At 37.5% G+C, this 27983-nt stretch overlaps 1 protein-coding gene across 11 annotated transcripts in view; it reads left to right on the top strand.

Annotated features, from left to right (window-relative positions):
- Nucleotides 1-27983, top strand: part of LOC120418411 (dual specificity calcium/calmodulin-dependent 3',5'-cyclic nucleotide phosphodiesterase 1A-like) — a 673125-nt gene that overhangs the window by 570085 nt on the left and 75057 nt on the right. For 10 of the 11 annotated variants that reach the window (XM_052707729.1, XM_052707732.1, XM_052707722.1 and 7 more), the window contains 3 exons: nucleotides 12768-13194; nucleotides 16735-16848; nucleotides 20927-21166. In XM_052707729.1, coding sequence (XP_052563689.1) covers nucleotides 12768-13194; nucleotides 16735-16848; nucleotides 20927-21166 — 781 coding nt within the window. The remainder of the gene's footprint in view (nucleotides 1-12767; nucleotides 13195-16734; nucleotides 16849-20926; nucleotides 21167-27983) is intronic. The other variant, XM_052707730.1, reaches the window with a different exon arrangement.

The following is a 27983-nucleotide window of genomic DNA, read 5'->3' on the forward strand; positions in this document are numbered from 1 at the left end:
TTCAACCCAGTTCAACCCACTGATCCCTCCGAGCATTACTTGGGAAAACATTTTCTTTCTCTTTTCCACCACCGGCAAGATGACGGAAATTCAACGTTGTTGAGTTGGTACAGAAAAGCTTCACGTTCGTTCGTTCTTTAATTTGATAAGCAGGAGTTGGTGTTGGCGTTCAACGCCAGTGCTGCCAGCCGGTGTGCCTTCCTGCCTAATGAGAACAAGTGTTGTGCATAAACAAGAAGGTTTTATGATCTACATTGTATGATACCCAGCATGAAATGCGATGCAACCAACAGTCTCGACCAGCAACGTTGATTTGAAGCAGTCAGTGCTTTGTGTGGGCGTACCAAAAGGGTACTTTTAAGGGAAAGGGGTTTCTCTTTCTTATCAGGACAATTTGTGGTGAAGAAAGTTTATTTTTGTCGTACTGTTCATTGGACTCTGAAGCAGGCAACAGAGAGTTGAGGTAAATTGAGTAAATTTGGATCTTTTCAGTCACTGATTGAATTATTGACTGATTCTAAACCAATTGTGACAAACAGGTAATAAACCGTCTATCATGCTATCTTGTCGCATTTGCATTTTGGGCCTAATTGAATTAGAAACGCCATTTTGTGCAGCTCACAATACCTCAGCATTTGACCGGATCTCCAAAATTCGATTTCAATCCCTGTCACTCTTCATATGAAAAAAAGTTTCAATCTTGACATGCTATCTTGACACATCCAGAACACGTTTGACACACCCACAAGTCCAACTACCGTAAACAATTGTAATTATAACACGGGACTTCGGCAACCAAATTCAACCAAACTTCGAGACAATGCTCAGAACGGTCGGCCAAACAAAAAGTATTTGTTATTGTTTACATTGCGTGCTGTTGTGTTTGTTTACTCAACATTAAAACGTGTTTTTCTTGAAACGTCGATGTGGCGAGTGCGACCAGATAGCACGACAGCGTCGAAATCTGATTTCATTTAATATTGGATGAAACCAATAAAGATATTATTTCAATCTTTACTTTCTAAACAAAAATTAAATAGCTTTCTGGAACATTTCCCTCAAATTGTGGAAAATCCGGTTTCCTCTTACCCACGTGGTGAACATAATTGGATTGGCTTAATTTGATTAACGAGCCCAAATTATCGTGAAATTGTGGTTTGCTGCCCTGTGGTTTCACTTACGGAAGCGCCCACTTCTGCTTACGTGGAAGCTGATTGATTTAGTTGTGCGATAGATTTGGCGTAATGAGATTATTCACAGAAGCATGCCCTTCATGAAAATTACATCGTGGCTTGTAGGTTTTTCCATCTTGAACGATCTTTGTTTTGTTTATAAACTGTTTCATTCAAAACTGTTACTAACATTCCTGAACCTTCGCCTCGCGATCTACAAACAGACATGGCGGACGCCGTTGATGGTCATTGGCTGTTTACTATTTGCACTGGGATCCAGATGGTGATCCTGGTGATCTGTTTAGCGCATTCAAACATGCTGTTGATAAGGGAATCATTACTAGTTCGCAAGACCGCAACTGTAAAAAACGAAGAAGAACAACCTCACTCTGATTGCTTCATTCAAAACTATTAATTAATTGGCACACGTTGATGGAAAAACCTGTCAATCACTGCAAAACTTTATAAAAGCCTTCATCAAACCTATCAACATTTCCGAAACATTTACGAAGCAAACTCGCCACTTCAAGATACTTGTGAAAAGCATCCCAAAAAATGTTATCAAAAGTTAACATTCTCACCTTCACGAAAATGCTTCCGAACCTAGGAAATAACAGTAAGTTATACTTCGAGTGTCGTTACTCACACACACACACATACAAACAGGCTGTAGATATTTTCCCGGAAGAGACAGGTAAACGACGGCAAAACTTTGCCATTTTCACAACTGGCTGCGCACTAACGAGAACCCCATTTCCTCATGGCTCCCGATGGCGGCACCCAACCGCACACTTTCATACATAAAACAGTACCCTTTTCTTTGCGTGGGATGTGAACACGAGGTTTGTGGAGGTTTGAAGAAATTTTCAGTTGCCCAACAATCTAACATCCATCAGAGAGGAAAACGAACTCAAAAAATCTCAGCTTCGTTCTCTAAAAATGTTCGCCCAAAAAAAAGTGCAGATATAAGGATTCGATCTCGAGAACCTTGACCTAAGGAGAAATTGCCTTTACAGCATCGGTCATCACACCTTAGGTAATTATAACAATCGCCGAATAATGGCATTCAGAGTGTTGCCACCGCAACTCGATCGGCGGTGAAATTATCACGCGGGGAATTAGTGGACAGTGACAATCAAGCAGGGAACGATTCCAGGAAAGAAAACCACAGATATAACTAAAAACTAACTAAACTGAACTATATTTAGATAACCACACTGTTTGCGATCCACGGGGCGAGTGTGCAAAGTTTTGACAGCGCGCGCTTTTCCTGCTTGCCGTTGCGTGCTTCTTCTCTTTCTATCTCTTTCGTCCGTTTCGCTGCTGTCAGGTTGGCAGCGTTGCATCGGCTGCACGCTGAACACTGTTTGCGCGATGTTGGGTAAACTCGCGCCACTTCAAAACGTTCGGGTGTAGACCGAACACAGAGAACTGTTTAAATCAACTACTGTGCTCAGACGAATTGGTTTACTCTTGGTCGTCTAGTTTTGCGCAAAATTACACTGTTTTCAAGAAGAGTCGTGTTCCTGATATGCGTTACATTCCGCGCATCGATCCCGCCAAGTGCCCTAATGAAACGGTCTCCGATCCGTTGAGCCAACGGTTTGCAGTTCCGGCCGTATCGCTAGACGACGACGGTACCCGACCTTAGCCATTAGTTTAAATATGTCGCAATTAAGCTCGATGGTAATAGTAATGATGATAATGGAACCCACAGGATCTATTCCATTCTGCCCACCCTTTCCCTCCCGTATATACCTAAAGTGCCGAACGGTGTTTTCGCCGGGATCCACCGTCGTCAGGAAGTCCTGCAGCAGACGGCGAAACTATCTCGCACCAAGCCAATATGTCACGACACCCTCGATGTTGTTGTTTATTGCGGCATGGCATGACCGGGCTAAAGTTGGCTAGGAGTTGGTCGCTTAATGGAAAGGCCAATCGAGGGACGTATATGACAACGTTCATATACACTATGCAGGATAATGCAAGCTCTGCGGGTGCAGCTGAAGCCATTCGACAAACACGACTAAATGATCCTTGCAAGTTTGCTCAGTACACGTGGGTCAGCTGACGTGCAGGGATAGTAAATTACTATCGTTTGACCGGGTTGGGACATGAATATCATTTTAAGAGAGAATAAATTGTCGCTACAAGGTTGTTCTACAACCTATCAAAAGAGAATTTCATCTAACAAATTTGGACCAATAAAAAACCTTACTACAATCCAACTTAGCAGTAAAAGATTCAAATTTTGCACAGTCACCAATACATCAAAATTTCCGACGCATCGCGCTCCTGACAACTAACGAGCTCAGCCATTCCAAGCGAAAATTGCTAGGCGTTGAAAAGCACGTTTCCCGTTCAATCGCCAGTTTATTGATTCCCGTAATCAAAAGCTGCCTAGAATCACATTTCCGGAGCCTTTCATCAACCAGTTGCATTCATTTAGCCTCCAGTAATTACTTTACCGTTAGTTGGAGCTTTTCTGTACTTGCGGATTCTAAACGCAGGATCACCATCTAATCCCATCCTACTGTTACTTCCATAAATCACACAAATACTGAACCCTTGTAATTCTATGCATTGCATGTTCCCTTTCGTACAACCCTTCTCATTTTCCGTTATCTCGATGGTAGCCCGTGATTGGCGACCCTACCACATATTTGTGTGTGTGTGTTTGTGCTACACCATCCGTCATAAAAGTTCTGCAGCATTTGCGTGATTCGACCGATTCACCGACTGTACGCACAGTAAACCGGTGTTATCTCTTTTCACAATCATCATTTGCGAGCAATCTTCGATATAGAACCCTGAAGAATTTCAAAAATACCGCTTGAGTCGATCTCTTTCTTTTGTGAAATCTGCGCAACAAGTATCAATTTCAGTAGCAGTTAGACAATCGATTGTTTTGTTTGCAGTACGTTCTTTTACCGAATCGAGCCACGTAACCCAGTGGTAACGCTTCCGCCTCGTAAGCGGTAAATCGGGGTTCAAATCCAGGCTTTGACCAACACAACTGGTGATCTTTTCCCTTCTGGATTCGATTGCTTAGTAAAGGGAAGGTAGTGTATCGTAACAAACTGGACCTTATCAAGACACCTTAGGAAGACAACCTATGGAATGTTAACATTATCCTAAACATGTTAACATTATGTTGATTAATAAACAGCCACTGAATCCGCTTTGTAAATGCCGGCCCCGATACTCTTCACGGGTGTTCCCCTCAGGAACAGGGAAAGATTTACTTTACTATGTTCTGTTACTGATTCTCCTCTATCTCGATGGCCTCTTCGATATCGACGAACGTAGAGTCCACTGTATTATGTACACATTTCATTAGCTGAAACAAGAGCTGAGTTGTCAGAAAATTCGTCTAATCCCGTTTTAGTTAGAAACCATAAGGATTTAAATGGGGAATCCGACAAGCCGCATACACCATTTAATTTGATAGTTCGACGATTTCATGCTATTTTGTCGCAGGTCGCTTTTTGACGTTCCAAGAAAAAACGCGTTTAAATGTTTGACCTTAAAAACAAAAATTATAGCACGCAATGTAAACAATAACAAACACGTTTTGCACGGTTAACCATTCTGAGCATTGTCCCGAAATTTGGCTGAGTTTGGTTGCCAGAGTCTCGAGTTATAATTGAAAATGATTACGCTAGTCGAGCATGTAGGTGTGTCAAAAGCGTTTTGACCTGAAATCCCTTTGGTCAGTGGTCGCACTTACAGCAATGTTCAGTGTGTGTCAAGATAGCACGACAAGATTGAAGCGTTTTTATGTTAAGAGTGACAACAATGCTCGGAGTTTTATTAGTTTTTATTGACTATCTCAGGATTGAAACTGAATTTTGGAGATCTGTGAAGGTCAAAAGTTAAGGCATTGTGAGCTGCACAAAATGATGTTCTCAACTCCATTTGGCCCAAAATCGACGTGTGACAAGACAGCACGACAACGACGAGTGGGAATCTTTTTTCTCCTGACAGTGCTCCCAGTCAGTCAGAGCAATGATTTGCAGCCTTCCGGCAGGGGTCGCTCAGTGGTGTCATATTGTGGCTCTAGCGATTGATAGCGGGTAGCTGCCGGCGACGGCAGGATCTGTTGATAAATTGTTCACCGAGTTGTGACCCACATATACAACCAACGGCCTACAATAACTACACACACACACTCACAGTTGTGACGCGCGATATGTAGAACAGCCTGTTGGTGTCATGTTTACAGAAGAGAGCTACACTACACGACACAGGATGGCATTTATTTTCAAATGAAATTTCGGTATCGCGCAGCGTGATAAATCGTGGAAAACAGAGTCCAAAATTTGTACGACCGGGAATGTTGTTCCAATGCAAATTGGTTGTACACGATGGTGGCATCCTCCCTAAGGGGTATATCGATCTGCTGTGGGATGTTGTCCACCCACCTAACGTCCAATAACCATAACAAACCCGGCGGGGGCTGACCGCACTTTTATCGGCAATTAATTAGCGACAGGGTCATTTCTGTTTAAAAATATGGACGTTATGGACGCTCCAATATTAGCTCCCGGGGTCGGTTGCGATAGCCGCCTACAGTGAAGCCCCGGACGTTTGACTATTCAAACTGTCACTTAAAAAATAAATTAATAATCATTTTTTTACATTGATGATCCAAATGTGCTTTTTTTATTTCGCCTTTATCAAACATTACCCATGAAATGATCGTTAACCTTCACCGCCAACCGTTGCCAGCAGGAGGGAGTTCTCCATGATAAGGTCCACGTGCCGACCCGATGAAAGGCCCTTTTATTAGGTTGATAACGGCCACGGGAAGTCAATTGGTCCGTGGTCTGGTCATACGTAGGTCAATTTCACGTTAAGGACAACATAATAAGAGCCTCCCCAGGATAGCACATGCGTGAGAGGTTGGAAGGACAGCATCAGCCGAGGGTTGGAGCAGCGTGTTTCCAATTTATGAGATTCAATAGTGCAATTTCATCAGAGTATACACAAACGGGTGCGGTCAATTGCTCTGTCAACTTCCACTGACATCCAACGCGATCTCGGTACTGAGCTTTTTTTTTAAAGCAAAGCAAATTAAAGTTATGGCTCAAACATTACTGGGGTCTACCCTATGACCAAAAATCCAACTTAGTGTCATTGGTTCACCCATATTAAAAAAAAAAGTTGACTTGGAGACGGAGATTTCAGCGGATGGCATACTGAATTTCGTCATGTTAATTCGATTATCCTGCACAGAAAAAAAAACATTTCCCGTAATCGTGAATTACGTTCATGAATATGAGAACCACGATGGAACTTATTCATGAGTATGGTGCATTTGCGCTATAAACGTGAATATCCACAGTTTTTTTTTCATTCTGAAAGGACCTACACTGCCCATGATCGCATAAATGTCTCATATGCAAAAACAGCAAGCTGAGAACAACGTTTTTGATGTTTGTCCCATATATAAGGCTACGTGTTAAATTTTCGCGAAAAAACTGGATTTCCTCCTAATTCCTGGAACAAAGTACTGGATGTTATAGGCTCTTTTGAAAGAGTACACAATTTTGAACCAAACTCCATCAATAACTCGGAATCGATGAAAATGCATATGGGACATTTATGCGATCAGGGGCAGTACAGCTATTGTGTTTCATATGTTTATGGGACCTTTTCAAATAAAACTCTCCTTCCTGGTTCTCAAATTCATGGACAGAATTTACGATTTCGGGAATTGACTTTTTTCCGTGTAGATCAGGTTACCAAAAAAATGATAATTTGGGAATAGGTTCTATAACTTTACCTGAACCAGATTCCCAACATTATGACAACCATCCATTGCTGACTCCACGGTATCTTCAATCAATTTTCGCTTGGAGTTGAGGTTTTTGGGAAGGTTGAAGGGTCTTAGGAGCCACTTTAGGTAGTGAAGACTGTTTTCAAATACTTCGTGTGTTCTCACTTCTAAATGAAAAGCTTTCAATGCTTCCCATCTGTTATTGCGTGACTTATAAGTCGCCTAGGCTTTTTTGGCATTGCAATCTGACATGGTTCTGAAATTTACCTTGCATTCAAAATTGTCAAGTGGCAGTGCGTGGCCGAATGGTTACGCTGTCCGCTTTGTAAGCGGATGATTCTGGGTTCGATTCCCATCTGCTGCAACCTTCCATCGGATGAGGAAGTAAAATGTCGGTCCCGGCCTTGGTTGTTAGGCTGTTAAGTCATTCCAGGTGTAGGAGTTCTCTCCATGCCATAAGTACAAACAACACACCAAACCAAGCCTACTCCGGTGGAATCGCTGGCGGCGGTTGGACTCGCAATCCAAAGGTCGTCAGTTCAAACACTGGGGTGGAAGGTTCGTTGGAGTAAAAAGAGGTTTGGGTGCTCTCCCCATTCAAGCCTTCGGACTCCTAGGTTCGAGCAGAAACTTGCAATAGAGACCACAAAAGACCCGGGGGTCGTTAATGTGGATGGTTTGATTTTTTTTTTTTTTTGATCAAAATTGTATTCTCGTCCGATTCTAGGATTCTGCTGCAGTAAATTCAATGAGTCCAGAACATTCTCGTTGGAGACCAGATGGAAATCGAACCCAGAACCATTCACTTACAAAGCAAACATCGTAACAATTCAGCCATGACTGCTCCCTATAAGCTCCCTACATGGATAAAAAAAATTTAAATTGGAAAACGAAAAAAATCCCGATTTTTAAATTAACGGTTTCCTAACGAAAAAATCCCAATATTTGATTTTTTTTTTATTTTAGATTTTCTATATGTTTGAGGGGACCAAAACCTTTTCAACAAAATTGTCTAAGAAACATTGTAAAATTGGTTACTGAGTCCCCTGACACAGAAAAGTTGAATTTGTTTAAGTCTTCCCCTAACTGCCCCCTATTTTTCAATGAAAGTAACTCTGCAACTAATGGTCTAATTTTCCATGTTAAAAGATTGCACATTTGTGAAATTTTCTGATCTCTTCGAAATCATTTCAACCAACATCTAAAAAGAACCAAGTCGACGGAAACATTTCAAAAGGCATCATGTACATTTTGAAACTTACTGGGTTATTGCATATTCTGAAAGTACTCCTAATAAGCTAACTCTCCACCAAAAATGAGCAAAAGTTACTTCAGTAAAGTCTGTTTAATATTGATTTTAAATAAAGTAACAGAAACAAAATCTCTGGCATCAGCAGTGCCTGTTTATGTAGCCCTGTCAACCTGTCAAATAAAAGACTACACTATACATTATCATTAGAACATCTTCTTTTGTTTCTATATAAAAATAGAAATTTAAAAATGATGCTCAACATTAAAATGTGTTTTTCTCAAAACGCACGGTTTGTACATGCTGCTTTTTGAAATGTTGGCGTCAAAATATTCAATATTACGATTTGATAACGAGTCTAAAATGTGAAAAATGTGGCAATAGGGTGTAATATGGTTGTATGGAAAAAAATAAAGTTGTCCAAATTTAGCGAGCACAGCAATTTTTCAGTTCCTTTTGGGGTCCTAAACAACTCCCCAAAGTTTGGGAACGATTGGTTTAGTCCTCACTTTGCGCAAAGCGATTCAATTTTCCATATAAATTTGTATGGGAAAAACCATTTTTTTGGATTTTGATATTTATAAAATCCACGTTTCACGCTGTACTAAAACCGGATTCATATTCGGATGCTCTAAAAGGTGCTCTACAACTTTCCCGAAGAGAGTATGGTGCTAACTTGCTCCTAAAAAAAGATACAGCGTGTTAAAAACTCGTCTAAAATGTGTATTTTGCTCGAAAATCACGTTTTAGACGAGTTTTGAGGACGCTGTATCTTCTTTTAGGGACATGCTAGCACCATACTCTCTTCGGGAAAGTTGTAGAGCACCTTCCAGAGCATTTGAATATGAATCCGGTTTTAGTACAGCTTGAAACGTGAATTTTATAAATATCAAAATTCAAAAAAAATGTTTTTCCCATACAAATTTATATGGAAAATTGAATTGCTTTGCGCAAAGTGAGGACTAATCCAATCGTGCCCAAACTTTGGGGAGTTGTTTAGGACCCCAAAAGGAACTGAAAAATTGCTGTGCTGGAAAATCGATTTTGATATTACACCCTAATGTGGCAACCATGTCTCAAGTAACGACCACTTAAGTGATATTTATGTACTCTATTGCATGAAATTTTGCATTCGTCAAATACTCGACAAAAATTTCGATATCGTGCACCATTTTCAAGTTATAACCACCTAAATTTGGTTTTAAGTTTGAAAATGCAAAAAATAATAATTTAGGCAAAATTGCCTTTATTTGAGAGAATTGCTCAAATGCAAGGGCTGCAAGGGATTGAATCAACAAGGCAGGGTTTCCAGTTATTCAGACTCTAGGATTCGTTGGAAAGGTTTTATCTTTCACATAAAAGTAAATTTTGTTTTACATTTAAAAATAAAGTCAACATTGTTTCAATTCAATTTGTGTTTTTATTAAAAGCAGTTCTGTTCCAGGATGTCACATTTGCAATACAGAGATTTGGAGATCTTTTCAGCTGAGATCAATTCATAAGCCTTTGCAGGGATGGTACATATTTCTACGTTTAGATTTTGCTAGCTAGGTGCTCTTTTAGGGAAAGTCAACATTTTTGTGTCAACATTTTTCCACGTTTTTTTTTTAATTTTTATGTTTTTGAAAAAATGGCAACACTGCCAAATCAGTTTTGACCAACTTGTACCATAGCTCAAAAAATAACTTTTTAGTCATTTCAAACATATTCAAAATTAGACTAATCAAAAATAGTTGTGCCATTAAAGTTTGGTGTGAAAAGTTCAATTAAAAAATGTGTAATTTTATTAAGAGTGTAACTGTTTTTGTTTTTCAACATTGCCGAAGACACTAAATCGAAAGTTCTTCTAAGGCACGAAATCTAAAAACGTTCTCAAGATATAGATTTTTAAATATTTTAATAGTCTTCAAATGCTTTGGCAAAAATCGGGTTTCGACGCTTTAAACTGAAGTGAAATTTAATAGAAAAACTCCCAATATGCAAAGCAAAGCAATCCACTTTAACGACCCCCGGGTCTTTTGTGGCTCTGTTGCAAGTTTATGCTCATTTCTAGGCGTCCGAAGGTGATGTGTGATGGAGTCACCCAAAACCTCTTTTACGCAAATGGACCGACGTTTTACTTCCCCATCCGATAGAAGGCCATGAGGATAAGGCGGGAATCGAACCCGCGCCCCATAGCAACTTAGGGAACCGAAGCCGCTAACCACCGTGCCACGAGGCCCTCCCAATATGCACAGCTTCCAGAAATTCCAACCGTCCCACCAAAAAAGCCTTCCCAACCGAAACCCGATCGAAAGCCCCTCTGTTCGCACTGTGGCTTGCCATAAATTATAATGGTGCACTCTAACCACGTTGGATCGCAAATCGCTTTTGCGCTTTCATAAATTCACAAATTTTAAGTTCCCACTCGCTGGAATATCCCCCGCCGCACAAAGTCCCTTTGACCGGGGCAGGGGGGGGTCAAAATTGTATCAAGTTTCCATTTTCCACTCACCCTCCAGAAAGGGGGTGTAGGTGGAATGCGGCCAAGTTATGATTCATCTACCCTTCCTCATCTTTTTTGAGAAATGAGCACAGTAAAAGAAGGTTGGAATTGAAATTGTTCAAATTCAAGTTTTCTTTTTTCAATTTGTGATTAAGTTGAAAAAAAAATCATACGCATGTTTCCTAGTGATTTTTTTTATGAAATTTCTCCAGCACCACTTTATCGGACTTTTCACTCTGGTTGAGTGGTTCCTGCAACCGAGCCAGCCAACTTTCCGGCAGTTGATGGCAGAAAGAAAGCAACGATTCATTTGGAATGCATTTTTCACGACTGCACGGCGAGCAGCAGAAAACCAACCCCCCCACGAGGTGCATCATTTTCCACTCTCGGAAAAGCTCCAGCATCTCGCTGGTGTTCGTTGCTTGAGAATGCTCAACTTTTCCAACAGGGGAGCGATGAAAAATGGAAATCATGATGAAAATGCATCTTCTGTTTTTTATCAACCCAGCAAAGGGGAGGGGGGTTGGGATGTTGCACCATGAACAATGCAAGTGCATCTAGACTTTTTTTTTGTTTTAATTTTATTTTTTCTCTTTTGCTAGATCTATCTTGCTTTGTTTTGCGCTGCGGTTGGTGTGGGACGCCGTAATGAAGCTTGAAAGTGATGCGTTTTATTAAATGATGACGAACAGCATTAGGATTTAAATTGGAGCTGGAAGCTGGTAAAGGACAGTCTGGCATCATCAGTGATGCCAAATTGAGTTATGGGTTTTGGTTTATGGTTATTTTCCAGTACTAAACGATTTAAGTTATTCCGTCTTAGGTGTTCCAAAAAAATCAAAATCAAACCATCCACATTAACGACCCCCGGGTCTTTTGTGGTCTCTATTGCAAGTTTCTGCTCGAACCTAGGAGTTCGAAGGCTTGAATGGGGAGAGCACCCAAACCTTTTTCTACTCCAAGGAACCTTCCACCCCAGTGTTTGAACTGACGACCTTTGGATTGCGAGTCCAACCGCCGCCAGCGATTCCACCGGAGTAGGTTTGGTTTGGTGTGTTGTTTGTACTTATGGCATGGAGACGACTCCTACACCTGGAATAACTCAACAGCCTAACAATCAAGGCCGGGACCGACATTTGACTTCCTCATCCGATGGAAGGTTGCAGCAGATGGGAATCGAACCCAGAATCATCCGCTTACAAAGCGGACAGCGTAACCATTCGGCTTGCACTAGTTGTTCCAATGTTAATTAAATAAATTGAAGAATTTTACAGAAATATTTAATGTTATACGCAGTTTATTATTTTACTATTTTCCATTTCCAAAAATCATGGAAGCGATGTACTTAAAAATCTTATGAAAACCAGTATGAAACTGTTTCACAGTCATTTTTGTCACCAGTTAGGTCTTCCATTTGAAATTCCACTTCCTCCCGTCATGACCACAAACCCACATAAACACCCATAATGGCAAGTTTCTAATTAAATATCGCCGCCGCGCATGAATAATTTCAATTTACTTGCAAATTGCCGCCCTCAAGGGTTGAATCTTTGTAAACCTCCCCCGCGTAGGGTAAACAAAACCTCTTGCTGAGAATGGTCCTTTGGCTTGTCCTCTCGCTAAATGATGTTGAGGCGACTGTCTGCGACGCCGTCGTGAACTGTTTAACTTTGTATATACGCCCTCGAGCAATCCTGAACAAACTTTGAAGGGCGAGCTAACTCAACTTTGACAAAGTATCCAAGATCTGCGGAGGATGCCAAGGGTGGAAAGTTTTCGCTTTCGAGTGTGTGATCTTAATTTTTGAGCGAAAAAAGTTTATATCTTTTTATATTTTCAATAATTAATAATTTAATAATTAATTTAACGGTTTTGTGTAGTAACATTACACCGTTTCAGACCAGCCACTCCGAAGCAGACTTCGAAATAAACCGGAAACTTTGAGTTGACTCGAGTGTCATTCCATATTTCCGTTCGCACTACACATCATCATCATCTTACGTGATCTCTAAACCCCATCATCCAGTTACGCAATTAAACTCATCAATTTTTCTCCACCATCTCTTCTCCATTTTCCAGAGCAAGGAAGCCTGACGATTGTAAGACGTACCAACAGCAGAAAAAATACGCACATCCTGCAGCAGCAGCAGCCACTCCAGTATCATCCACTTGATTCCGCCGCCGACGGTGACTATCAGAACCAGACCCAGCTGCTGGAATTGGACGAGTCGTCGTCGTCGTCGTCGCAGCCGCTGACCGAAAGTGAACTCGCGTTCGTCAACAGCCAGCTCAGCCGGGAGCTCGAAAGTATGCAACCCACGGGCGCCGCCGGCACCGGGTCCGGGCCCGGGTCGCCACCGGCGTCCAGTGGCACCGTCGTTGCCGTCGTGAACCGGGCCGCGTCCGCCGATCTGCTCACCGGCGATGAGCTGGACTCGGTTGACTTGGCCACCGACAATCTGCCCGCGGTCGACACACCAGACGCATGTGATAAGGCCGCACTGAGGTGAGTTTGACTCGGATGGTCAATTTTTTGCCACACGCGAACGTAGAGCAATTCCAGCACAAACTGGGAATTATTCTGGTACTTTTGTACCCGACCCTCTCCGACTTCAATGAAACATTGTAGACATGTTATCGTAGGCCTATATAAGCCATTTTTGTGTATATGGAGCCAATTATACTCGATAATAACATTTGAGAAGGGCGTAAGCTATTTAAATATTTTTGTATTTTGTAATTCAAAAATGACTGTATCTCGAAGCCGTTGCATCGTGTCAAAAAGTGGTCAAAGACAAACTTGTAGGAAATTTGATGGGGTTTTTGAAAAAAAATATTCTGAAATAAAAATACACGCCACTTCTATGAGATTTTTCAATTTTTAAGTTGAAAAGTTAAATTTTAAGGTGATGTTACGTTTTTTTTCGTTCAAAATTTTTGAGGAAATAGCCAATTTCTATTTGACAGACTTGATTTTTCAGTCTCGTAAATATTTTTAACGGAAAGCTCGCCCAATTTTCCATAAGTTTGTCTTTGACAGCATTTCAACAGGAAGTATAAGCTTAAATCATTGCTCATAACTGAAATAGAATATTTTTTTCAGTGTGGTAGTAACCGGGATAGTAAAAAAGCTTACGTAAATATTAAAAGGAGTCAAAAAAGCTGTCAAAGACAAACTTATGGGAAATTGGACGAGCTTTCCGTTAAAAATATTTACGAGACTGAAAAATCAAGTCTATCATATAGAAATGCCCCAAAACCACAAAAAAACAGTTTTTTCATCATTTTTATTTTTAAAACCGCTGTGTATTTACAAGGAGTGCAGATAGGACAATGGTCAATATGAAGATTTTCATGTAAAATTGACTAGGAAATCGATTCTCACTATCGGTTTTTGAAAATTTTGATGTTCAGACCACTTTTCAAAAAAACAGTGTTGGTAAATGATTTCTGGAGTTTTTTTTTTTTTTTTTTGAAAAGGTCCAGTAAACCAAATTTTTAGTTTTTGCTTTTTGGGTGTTTTTTCAACACCCCTGACTCAAAGCGGTTTCAAAAACACCCAAAAAGCAAAAACTGGAAATTTGGTTTATTGGACCTTTTGAAAAAAATACTAGATATTTGTAATTTTTTAGGAGATACATACCATGCTTCATTTTTCGTTAGTCTTTTGTAACATCTTAGGTTATTTCCTCAAAAAAATTTAAAAAAAATCGTAACATCACCTCAAAATTTAACATAAACTTAAAAATTGAAAAATCTCATAGAAGTGGCGTGTATTTTATTTCAGTGTATTTTTTTTTTCAGAATGCCCGCCCAATTTCCTACAAGTTTGTCTTTGACCACTTTTTGACACGATGCAACGGCTTCGAGATACAGACATTTTTAAATCACAAAATACAAAAAATATTTAAATAGATTACGCCCTTCTTAAATGTTATTATCGATCATAATTGGCTCCATATACACAAAAATGGCTTGTATAGGCCTAGGATAACATGTCTACAAAGTTTCATTGAAATCGGAGAGGGTCGGGTACAAAAGCACCAGAAAAACTTCCCGATTTGAGCTGGAATTGCTCAATAGAATTTTAAACAAAAAATAATAATATAATTTTTAAAAGTTATCTTTGCATAATTTTCTAATAATCAAGATCTGTGAAACTAATAAGCAATACTAGTTTATTTATTTGTTTACATAAAAATAGTGTAATGAAAACAAAGTGTTGATTTTTTCAACTTTTATCAAACATTAGTTCCGGCCCATCACTGTTTCAGAAAAATGAGATATGGCATGCAGGGCCAAAAAAACTACAATTATTCTTCGTCATCCATCTAATCTAATCAGACCCTAACGCAGCCAATCTTTCGAAGGGATCCTGGAGAGTGCCTTAGGTTAGATGACGCCTAGCACTCTTCTTGTCATTTATTAACATTTGTAAAGCGCCATTGCATTAGAATGCATTGAAACATCACAAGTGTTAAAGCAGCCAGGCCTACTGCGTAAAGCCGTATGACTCGTAATTGGGTTGAGTTTGAGCACTGAGTGTTCGAACAACAACACAATTCTGAATCGACAAGGGAGGAAGAAGCGTGGGGACACACCACCATAAGCTCCAAGCTTTTGGTTGTATTCGTTGGGAGCACCATGCTGAGAAGGTTTGGTACTCCGGGACCCTCTGGGATGGGACATTGTATTTCCACAAATGCCCTGGACACTATTTGCTGTGGTTATAGTCATCCACGTGAAAAAAGTGTTAAAACCCCTCAAAATTGTTTAAAAATAGCAAATTTTATTTTTAAATTAATTTCAAACAATCTTGCGTGGCAATATGCACCACAACATTGGATCAAAATGCACTACAACAATGGGGCAAAATTCACCGGGTAAAAGCACTTTTCACTAGTCACCAATAGAGGTTACTGCTGTTTTTACAAAGGAGTATAACAGCGGTGCATTTTGCCCGACCACGCTTTTTGCATAAATTTCAACTAAAAATAGAATTTATCCATAGAACAATGAAGATTATGGCAAAAACTATATAAATCTTCACTAGCAATATCAACAAATTTTTATTTATGTTGTCCAAAATCATATTGAAAGTTCGAAGAAAACTTGATCAAAACACAAAATTTTAAAGTTTTGCAAATTACTTTAGCTGTTTTTATCGTACGATGGTTTATTTTTTCCAGCATGGTTTACAATGCCAAACTTCCAATTTCCATGTTATTTTCTATAAGCTTCTTTCAAAAATCGTCTTTTCAAATTAAAATAAGCCATAGGAAAAATTTCAACTTCAAATAAGCCATAGGAAAAATTTCAACTTCAAATGAGCTTCCGTGGCCGTTAGGTTACGGGTTTCGCCTTGTAAGCGGAAAATGATGGGTTCGATACCCCTGTCTGGCTCGGCAAAGTCAGATCCCTTAAAAGAGTAAATATGCTCATTGGGAATACTGACCGGTAGGGGATGGGTTTCGACTAGCGGCGTGCTGGGTTTCCAATCCAGAGGTCGTGAGTTCGATTCTCGTACCGGGATGATGTGAAAAAAAAAATATTGAAAATTTGTCTAAATAGTGATTTTTCAGTAAATCGCGGAAGGGGTGTCTAAATTAGGATTTTTCCAGAATTGAAGCGGAAGTTGTAAACAACCTGAAATAAATTTGGCAGTTTTTGAAGTTTTCAGTATTCGAACAATACCTAAAAATCGGTGTGATGCCAAATTCTGCTCTTTAATTAGCCTTAAAACTGTTTTGCAAGGGTTCGCAAATACCAAGGTATGGCATTGATACCATGGAAAGGTAATACAGTCCAAAAAACGGGCTAGTTTTCAAAGCAAATATAAATTAGTCTTTGAATTGACTTCGTCATAACAAATAACTTTTGTAGACTGCTAGTCAATACAAACAATAATTTAGAAAAAAACTGAATTTGAACCACAACTTCAGAAAAGAACAAGGTTTAAAAACTCATGCTTTTAACCAACCACTTCATTATTCATACTTACATAAACTAACTTTTCCCCTTTCTTTCTCTTTCTTCCCCCACGCAGACTTCGCTGTCTCCTGCGGCAACTGCAGCGCGGCGAAATATCCGCCGAGCTGCTGCAGAAAAACCTTCATTACGCTGCGCGCGTACTTGAAGCCGTTTTTATCGACGAGACAAAGTAAGTATTCCAGCGTTCGAGCTGTTTTTTCTCGCCAACGCATTTTCCGACACGTGATGTGAAGGAAGAGCGGAAACAGGCCACCAAGGCGGAAGATGGCTACGATGGCGTGTGGCCACAAAAAAAACAAGTTCATCACATTAAATTATTATCACCCAGTCATCTTCATTTCTGATGATGACCGACGAGATGCTTCCACATTTTGTGAACGGTCATTGTTGGACATCATCGTTATCATCGGAAAGAGTTATCATTTCCCAATCGACCAGTATGGAAATCGTTTTCGAATGTGTGATTAGCAGCTCTAACTATATGAGGGTTTTAGACATTTGTACCACTCTAAATAATTAATTACCTGACCAAAAACGTAAAACACAAAACTCAGTTCCAAACTGAAAACTAACTTGCTGAAATGATCTCATTAAAATTTCATCACTCAACCAGACTCTCCGTTCCGGGCAAATAAGCAAAACTGCGAAGGATCAACTCTGGAAACCACACAATTAGTTGGTTTTAGCAACTCGGACAGAGCAAATTGCGTTCTCTAACCGGGCTAATTTGTGAGATTAGTAATTTTGTGTCTGATTGCTTGCAACCAAAAACGGTAATTTGTGGTCTGAGCTACTTGCTGAAATTGAATAATTGGAGGTGAAACAATGTCAACTAAGAATTTCAAGCCTGATTTCCGCAATTATAAACAAATAGTAGCACACAGTGCTTTATCCATCATTACAGTTATACTACTATCAAAAATTTGCAAGATATCAATAAATATATGAAAAAAATCCTGAATATAACGTGGTCCCAAAATTCATAATTTGTAAAAAGACTTTTTTTTTACAGAAAAAATGCATAAAGAAGAGTACTACTATTCTAAATAGTTTTTATCAAATTTACAAGAAGTTTCAATGAACATTTAAATTTTAGTCAATATTTATTCAGGCCCTGATTTTTTGGGGAAATTTTGAAGAGGAAAGAGGACAAAACACTTGAAATAAAAAATTGCCATGGATTAAGTTCCAAAAAATTACTTCAATTTCATATTTATTTTGAACAGTACAAAGTACAGAGCATCGTTGTCAAGTTATAAACGAAAAACGAAACGAAACTATTGGCACTACGCCCCCCGGGGCATGGCCTTCCTCTAACGTGGGATTTCTGCTCCAGCGCCTCTGACGAGACAGGAGAAACCGGGACCGACGTTTTACTTCACCATCCGATAGAAGCTCAGTGGATAAGGCGGGAATCGAACCCGCGTCTCATAGCATCATCGGGATCGGCAGCCGAAGCTGCTACCCCTGCGCCACGAGACCCACGTTATAAACGATTCTTGATTAAAAAAGAAGCAAGCTTTAAAATTAAAACTCAATTTTTAAAATTTTCTAAAAAAATGTAATTATTTCTAAAGTTTAATTCAAATATTAAAAATTTATGAAAAAAATACATTTAAGCTACACAGAAAAAAAATGATGGTAATATGGTGACAGATTTTGTGTCAAAAAAATGATAAATTTTACACCAGAAAATGATAAATTTTCATCATTTTTTTGATGAATGTTCATCAGGTTCACATTTTTACTCATTTTTTATGTAATATTACTCAAAAAAAGGTAACATTCAACCTACCAAATTTTCAACATTCCAAAATTCAACTTTTTTTCTGTGTAAAACTGTGTTCTGTGCCTAAACAAGTACCAAACATAAAAAATAAATCTTTCATACAAAATTTATTCAAGCTTGGGCACTTTTTTTGTATAACCTATTGTTTTACTTATTTTTCCAAGTTCTAACTGCAACTTTTTCAAAGACACCAAAATGATCAGAAACCCCGTTCTCAAGATTCAGATTATTTAATTTTAATTTTTCCTGAATTTTTCATAAGATTTTTTTTATAAATATTGATTTTAAGTTTAATTTGAAAAAAACCTTAAGTGCCAAAATTTCGCATTTTTCAGATTAGAGCAATCATCTAGACGCACAATTTCAAGTATTTTTCATAAATACTGAAACGTACTTAATAAAATTCATTTTATTTGCGAAACTTTTTATAAAAGAGCAATTCCTACTCAAATCAGGTATTTTACTGATACTTTTGTACCCGACCCTCTCCGATTTCAATCAAACTTTGTAGACATGTTGTCCTAGGCATATATAAGCCATTTTTGTGTATATGGAGTCAGTTGCACTCGAAAATGACTTTTGAGAAAGGGCGTAAATTAATTAAATAATTTTGTATTTCGTAATAGGGCCCTAAAGCCCTTTGTAAATTTTTATGTACAACGGTACAAAACACGATTGAAAACCATTTCTGATAACTTTTTTCATTTTAATGCAAAAAAATGACAAGACAACATTTTTTAATGGATCAACTATGGTCTCCTTGGAACGAGCTGTCAAGTAGGATCTTTACTGTCAAGAAGGGTCGCCGAGTTAATTTACCAGAATTGAATTAAAAATTCAATTTTAATCCTTTGAGGTCGTACAATGGGTCATTGTACTCAGAAAAATAAGCTTAATCGCTGTGAACAATAATATCAGAAATTTAAGTTTAATTTTAGGACCCAATTTAAAAATTACTGGATCTCAAAGCCGTTGCATTGTATCAAAAAGTGGTCAGAGACAAACTTGCAGGAAATTGCACAAACTTTCTGAAAAAAAAACACACTGCAAGAAAAATACACGCTACTTTTATGATATTTTTGCAATTTTAAAGTTTATAAAAGTTAAATTATAAGGTGATTTTCTTCGTTCAAAATTTTTGAGGAAATATCCTAAGATGATACAAAAAGACTCACAAAAAATGCAGGATGGTATTTCTCTCTCCTTAAAAAATACAAAAGTCATTTACTAAAAATGTGTTTTTTAAGTGGTCAAAGCGTCAACATTAAAAAAAAAGCCGATAGTGGGAATCGATTCTTCATGTATCTTTCTTTAAGTGTATTTTTTCAGAAAGCCCGTCCAATTTTATACAAGTTTGTCTTTGACCACTTTTTGATATGATGCAACGGCTTCGAGATACAGTAATTTTTAAATTACGAAATACAAAAATATTTAAAAGGCTTGCGCCCTTCTCAAATGTCATTTTTGAGTGCAACTGGTTCCATTTACACAAAAAATGGCCTAGGAGAGGGACGGGTACAAAAGTACCAGAAAAATTACCGATTTGAGCTGGAAATGCTCAAAATTGTATTAACAATTATCAACTATCGTTAATTCTAGTTCTGATAGAGCATCCCATTTTTTGTAGATCATGATTCAAATTAATTGCATTGATTTGCTCACAAATTCGTATTCTTACCACTGTCAAACAAAGTAACGCTGACATCATTAGAAAATTCTCACATTCGCCTCTCCCTTCTTTGTCAGACACCATCTTTCCAATTCAACGCTGGGATTTTCCACCCAGGGTGTGCTATTGAAAAATTCAGCTCACATTTTAACACCCCTTTTCTATGATTGCATTCACCGTAGGTGGGCAAAGGAGGTGTGTTTATGACATAACCTCCATCGCCACTCGCCATCTGTCCCCCCAAGGGAGGGGTAGGAGGAGGTGATTGACCCAGACAGTTTCAAAATTGAACGTTCCCTCGAAGCGCTCGTAAATTATTCATTGAGCGATGCAACGACTGTAACAGCTGAAAAAGGGTTTTATAGTTTTTGATGAAAATTGATCGAATTTCGCTGATGGATGGCGGAAACATTTTAGATTAATTTAATTTTTGAAAACGATTTCCACTGCAGTCTCTGGGAAATGAGGCACTTTCCATCTCATTAACTATTGATTCCATTTAGAATAAGTCACCAAACTCTTTCAAACCGATAGCTATAAGACAAAACTGTTTTCTTTTCTTTTCGTTCAACCGTTCTGATCAAACTGTATGAATTTGTCGTTGAAAAATCGACAATCGAAATCTTCCAATCCAAACCAAACCAAAAAACAATATCACTAACCCGCTGCAAACTGCTAATTGCAATTTATCAATTCCACCCTCCCCCAAAAACCACCCACCCTCTCCCGATGTCGATGTGTGACGAATATTTTTTCTCCATTTGGGAAAATTGCATCGACACTCTAAAGTCAAGAGGACGGTGGAGGTGGTGGTGGACCCGCCGGAAGTAACAATAGTGGTGGAGGAGGTGGTGGTGGTGGTAAAGCAATCAGTAACAACGTCGGAGATAACAGCGGCAATGCGGCCAGTAAGGAAGCCCGGCGGGGCGCCACGACGTCGGCCCCGCCCACCCACAGTGGGCCCACGGGACCACCGCTTGGGAAAACGACCATTCAGAGGCGAAAACTACGTGCACCAGTCTGGGCCAGGTCTCTGCTCTAACTCTAACACACACATCACAGCCAAAAACCACTGAAAATGAATCCACTCTAACACACACACTCACACATTTGAAAAAATACGAGCGATTTCCTTCTTTTTTATCTACTCTTCCATATTACATCTAATTTTTAACCCTAGCCCCCTTTTTTCAAACAACACCATGATATTTCTGTCCCAACCTCCACCTTATCTGGTCTCGACTATCTTGGCTCCGTTTTTTAGTCCAAATAACTAATGGCACCCCGTTTCCGGAATCACCAAATCATCCTACCAAAACTCTTTTCCTTCTTCTTACTCACTGTCACGAACAGCCTTGTGAATGACCTAGCAAATTCGAGAAAAATAAGCAGCACAAAAATAGTTTCCATTTAAAAACAAAACGAGTTTTGCATGATAAAAACGTAACCATAGCCACTAGTAAATATCGAAATATTTGCAGTTTTTTTTTCTCTCCAGTAATTGATAACGGGCAAGGTGCATTAATTAGCACTAATTAGTAATTCCACTCTGGGGAAATGCATAGAACCATAATTTAACCTCAATACCAAGCTACGTTTTCTCTCTGAAGTGTGCTCGTCCCGTCCCTGTCTGTGTTTGTCCGGAAAAAGTTGTGTTCGTTTTGTGTAACTTTACAGGAAACTTAAATCGGCAAAGTTGTACAAGGGTTACGTTCTATTGAATAGTTCACATGTTTTAGTATTCCTTATTTGACAGCCAAGTTTTGCTTTAGAAATGTTAATCCTTTAAATGAAAAATTGCAAAACAGGTTCTCATCAGTCAAATATCATTTAGTGTGAAATTCTTGTAGGAAATTCATCTATACAACTTTGTCAAAGAAACAATAGGATCCCACATATTACGATTTTTCCATCATTTTTTTCTATTCTTCATCGCATAGCTAATACTCATCATGATCATGATCATGATCAACTCGGATCTCCTCGCACTTTTTTGACAAAACTGAAAAAAAAACTGAATTTCCTACAAGATTCTCACAATTGAAGATATTTGCGTGAGAACTGGGTCTCCGACAGGCGAAATCCTGAAGCGATGCTTTCTCCATACAATCTTACGATTTTTCGATACAAACTTCTACACTTTATTATAGCTATAACTGATTTGGCTCGAAATTGACACGAATGTTTAATATCACCTAAGTTGGTAAAAAAACCCTTTTTGTCACCCTGATCCACACTGAAACTCAAAAAAAGGATATTCAAACGACGATACTACCCAAATTCAAATTGTTCCAAATTCACCCTGCAAAAATAATAAGAGTTCCATAAAGAAAACTTCGGAAAATCAGTGAAATCATAAATAAATCACAGACTTTAATAGTTTGATAGTTACTAAAAAGCAATTCTCTAGCAATAAATCGCATTTTTTTAATTTTGTATTTTTTTAATTGGAAGAAACTTTGTCCATCGATTCCTCATTTCAAAATAAGCCATTTTAGAAAGTTAATGTATCCATAAAAGTCTTGATACAAACTTGGAAGCTTGGTTGAAACTACTTACTTTTCCTGTCATTCTTGAACGACGAAATAGCCTACTTTTCTGTACCAAAAGTAACAGAATCAAATAGCAACACTTTTCAAAATAAATGCTGAAAAGTTCTACTTTTCAGCTCTGAAATGGGTGCTGAAAAGTTGAATTTTTCAGCACTTGTTTTGAAAAGTAATACTTTTCAACATTGTTTTGATTCAAACGATTTATTGACAAAATACATGAACATTTGACTTATAATTTCACTCAATGGGTATGGGGTCGTGCATAAACCACGTGGCCTCCTTAGGGGGGGGGGAGGGGGTCCAAAATCCGACCGAAAAAAACCATGAAAAGCCATGGGGGGGAGGGGGGGGTCGACGGCTGACCACGTGGCCTTTTAAAAAAAAAATCTTTTCTATAAAAACCAACAAAAAAATACGCGCATTAAGTTTACTTATATGCATACATTTTTTGTTACACTTTAAAATCATACAACTGTTGTGTTTAGAATTATTGCTTATATTTCAATGACACAATATTTTCCAATTCAATATTTAATTATGTATATCAGCAGATTCATATCAATACTTTGAGCCTGATATTGAATGAACACTTTTTAATACTCATGTAATTCCTTCTTACAAAAGTTTAAAAGCTGTTTAAAAATAAAGTGACAGTATCCAAAGTTAATATACCCTACACCCAAAGTTAGTGAACGAAGGGATAGTCCTCACGAAAAGAAACGTGAGGAAAGTGCTATTTTGAGAGAGTATAGTTGGTATAGTCCTCTCGCGTGTTCATTCGTTCATTGGAACAGTTCATCCAATTGAGTGGCTTATATGGACAAATGACCGCCACTTAGTCACCGAACCATGGTGGCCCATACGGCAAAGGCACGGTTCAATATGCCGAAGGTCTTGGGTTCGAATCTCGGTACCAGTACTTTTTTTTTTTGATAGATGAACTTTTTATGAAGATGAACCTGTTTTTCTTTTTCGACAAGACTGCTCGCCAAAACCAGAAAGATTAAAAATAATCAGTCGTTGCGAACCCGGATGAACCCATGAGTAAAGTACTCTCGGTAATTTCGGGATTTATCCTCTCCGTCCGCACACAGTACCATTTTACTACCGAATCGTGCTCTTTATCCTCTCGTATGCCGATGCCCAGTTCTGGGTGTAAAAATACATACCAAAATGCAAACAAAATTTCTTTTTTATGTTAATGGTATCTTGTAGCTAAAAATGTGCTTGCAAATTTGCATTGAAAGTAGATATAGAAATATATTTTCAAAATCTTAGATCTTAGCTACGGTGATTATTGGTCCTATAAGTAATCGAAGAATCTTTATCGAAAGATTTCCTTTTGACACTTAAAACAAACTCAAGTTATCTTTTCTCTCCTCTCTCATGCAAGATTTTTTTAATAAAAAGAAACTCAAAAACCAAATTTCAGGATTTTCGCGTGAAATTTCAGTTTCACTACTACATTTGCAAGAGAAACGTCTAACATTAAAAAATACCCAGTCACGGAAAAAACGAACGATACATACTTTAAGATTCACCAAAAAATTGGATGAATATTTTGGTCTAAAAGGTATTCCTTATTCCATGGGTTACACAATTCGGATTGTTATATTACATAACATTTCATAAAATACACGTAGTACTGTCCTTTCCTTTAACCCTCCACAACCCAACCCCGCCTATAGACGGGATTCGATTTAAAAAATCGCCAAAAATCAATTTTTAACCAACCCAGACTATGCCTCTACGCATTTTTGTTAAAATTTAAATGAAAATGGTGCTATTTTGTAGCAGAAAATGTGAAAAACAAGCAAAAAATGAAAAAGTAAAAACATGAAAAAATTAGATAGGCAAAATGTAATGATAGAAGGTGGTAGAATAGGCCAAATACTACCAAAAACATACATAAACTAAACAAGATAAATGCAAACTAAAATACTTAAAATTAAACAAGAAAAACATAAAACAAGAGAAGTAAAGTTTTTTGTAGAACAAAAGTTGCTCAACTGCAGCGGTTGTCCCCTTGAGCTGTGATATTAGATTAAGTAATGCCTCCTTTCCTCTAACTATCCCACATCTATTAGCTATTTCGAAGGTTATTTTTGCATTTTTTTTTTCCTTCTCTGTCTAATTCGTTCTCCTTAGTACCAGTAAACTCTCTCCCCATTTTGAACAAATCAGCTGTTGAAAGGTAGTCCATATCTCAGCTCAGGATAACAACTGCACCAATGTAATTGTTAAAGCATTACCTAATAAAATGAAATGAAAAGTTGCTCAAATGACCTCCTGAACACGGGAAAAATAAAAAAATTTGAAAAAAAGATTTGGGTATAAGAGGGTTAAGCTGAGAAAATTTCCTATAGCTTCAACTTCATACCTCAAATAAAACCACGCAAATATAAAGACACATAAAAATAATTTGAGTTTAAAAGAGTCACTTAATTTTCAAATGCCGTTATTAATATGTGAAAGAAAATTTCAAAACAATGCCGTTAAAGATCAACATAAATAAAACTCCTTAGAAAGATGGAACGGTATTTTCAACTCGCTGGTTCTCGGGCATAACTCAACCAACCGGGACATTTTTTTTGAGTGAATTATAAGGATGTTTAGATGATCTTAAAACTTTGCATAGCTCGATTTGATCAAATCTGTAATTTTTGCGATCAAAAATGTCGTTCCAACTTTTGTTTGCTCTTGTAAAAAAATCGCCCGAAATTCCGCGGAGGTTATTTATTTTGCTGATTTTTAGTTTCACATTTTGTCACTAAAACAGGTTTTTGATTTTTTTTAATTTTGTCAACTTTTCAGAAATTTCCAGGGCAAAAAATCTTTGTTTGAGTTATGAATTTTTAAATCAAAACTGATTTAAAAGAATCGAAATATCTATCGCAAAAAAAATTTAAGTTTATTTTTCGATGTAAAATCGAATTTGCAATCAAAAAGTACAGTGAAATTTTCATAAAGTGCACCGTTTTCAAGTTATAGCAATTTTTAGGTACCTTTTTTAAAAATAGTTGCAGAAATAAATTACACAACTCGACTTTTTTTGGACACACTGAATCATTGGAATCAATCATGCTTAATTTAAAAGAAAAGTAGCTTTAGATTGGATTTTTATGAATGTTAGGAATAAAATTAATATTAACATAAATATTAGCTTTCATAATTAGATAATTTCCTTAAAATAATATAAAAATATTTTTTCCTGAAGCAAAACTTTTCTTTTATTTAATAATTTAAAAAAATGAAGATATTTAAAAGCGCATTTTCATTCAATCATGAATGCTGATTATATAACAAAGTAGCTTTAATTCTTAAAGCATATTTATTCTAGATGCAATTAATTGCACTGCAATTCCATAATTTTGAATACATATGATTTACTTAGTTTCTTGTTTTGTTGAGAGTTTTTTTTTTACTTTCTGTACCATTTCACTAAATTGTTATTCTGTTATTATTTACCTTAAACTATGTTATTTAATACTTTTTGCACACTTTTAAGTGAATTTCTGTTTTTTTATATTATTAAATTAGTTTTAATGGTTTTACAGCACATACACAAATTAAAATGTTTTCTTTTTGACCCAATGTCACCCCCTCTAAGGGGTGAGATTGGGTAAATTTTAAAACGATTTGCATTTATGAACGGTGTGATTATACTTAACTTCTGGGAAAATGTTGGTAAATCATTTAGGAACATTTCTCAACATTGTTTATTTCGATATAATTTGAAATGTTTTTATTGTGTTAAAATAACAACAGTAATATCGTTTTTTGACCCAAAGCACTGACAGCATATAATTTGTGGATAAACATTTTTGAAATCTAAACTAATTTTGTTTTTTTTTTGAAGATGTTTCGCCTGGGAGGAAAAAGCCACGTGGTCATATAGGGGGGGGGGGGGGGGGGTTGGCGTGAAACCACGAAAAACCATGAGGGGGGAGGGGGGGGGGCAAAAATTCTCCAAAAAAAGACCACGTGGTTTATGCACGACCCCTATTTTTCTGAAATGCTTAAAATGTCGTATGGAACTCGTTGCAAAACTATTTTTTTTAGCACTCGTCGTATTTATCCAACGAGGTTCACCGACTTGTACGACTCGTGCTGAAAAATCCTCTTTTTGCCACTTGTTGCATAAACTTCTATTTTAGGAAATTTTTTTTATACTTTTTCATTTTTTTAAATTTTGAAATAGCTTGGAAAATATTCTACAATTTTCTTTTTCTGACATTTTTGATCTGAGTGATCTGCTGATCTTTGGTTGCCGTGATATGGTTTTTCCAAAGAATTTCAATTAAGAAAGGTAAATATATCAAAGTGCTACCTATTGAAGCCCAGGATTCGAATGGTAAAAAAACCTAAATTAAACTGAAATTACACCAGAAAACATAAAAGATGTACACCTTCTCAGCTGTAATATTACCATGATTTTTTACTGTGTAGAGAAAATGAGCCAGAATTCCAAAATCACGTCTAACGTTTCAAAAAAGCTTAAGACTTATCAATTCGACAAACATTGATGCAAAATGGAATCGATGGACTAAGTTCATTTAAAATTTAAAATTTCGTCAAATCAAAACCTACTCAAAACCTACTTTCCGGATCAATTTCATTCTAATAAAATCTCCCAAATTTGAGTAAAACTTACCCAGATTTTTATAAAGATAAATAAATGAAAAACTAAAGTTCATCAAAATATTTGATAAAGTATGAGCAGAGCATAGAGTTAACCGATCAAATATTTAGTAATAAAAGCTTTAAAAAAAATTGCGATTTTCGCGAGAAATTTAGCGGGTAAAACTCCAGACACTGTCATATTTTGCAGATGACCCTGACCCAATGTCATGGTAAGATATAAAAAAAACTTAAGAATAATGTAATCTACTAGCTAATAAAAGAGCAATTCATCAAAATCCTCATCATGTTTCACCATTTCTCACTTTTTTCAGAGAGAAGAGTTTGCAACTCAATAACTAACACTTTATTGAACACATTTTTTCGCTTTTTTCAAATAAAATGATATTTAGAACTAAACGATAATACGAAAATTAAACTTAAAGTGCGATATTATTATTTTTGAAGTTCTCCCTAATCCATTCAACTGTCCCTAGCTGCCTAGCACCATTGCCGAAAGGTTTATCAATTTCAATCTGGAATACCATATCAACCAAAACGGTGAAATATAAGAATTCTTCCAAATTTGATTGAATTTTATTGCCCACGGATCCTTTCCGATAGACGATCCAAGACAAAGCAGCGCTTTCGGCGAAGCTTTCCCTGCAACTGCC

This window comes from Culex pipiens, chromosome 2 (genome assembly GCF_016801865.2).
Source record: "Culex pipiens pallens isolate TS chromosome 2, TS_CPP_V2, whole genome shotgun sequence".
Classification (NCBI taxonomy): domain Eukaryota; kingdom Metazoa; phylum Arthropoda; class Insecta; order Diptera; family Culicidae; genus Culex; species Culex pipiens.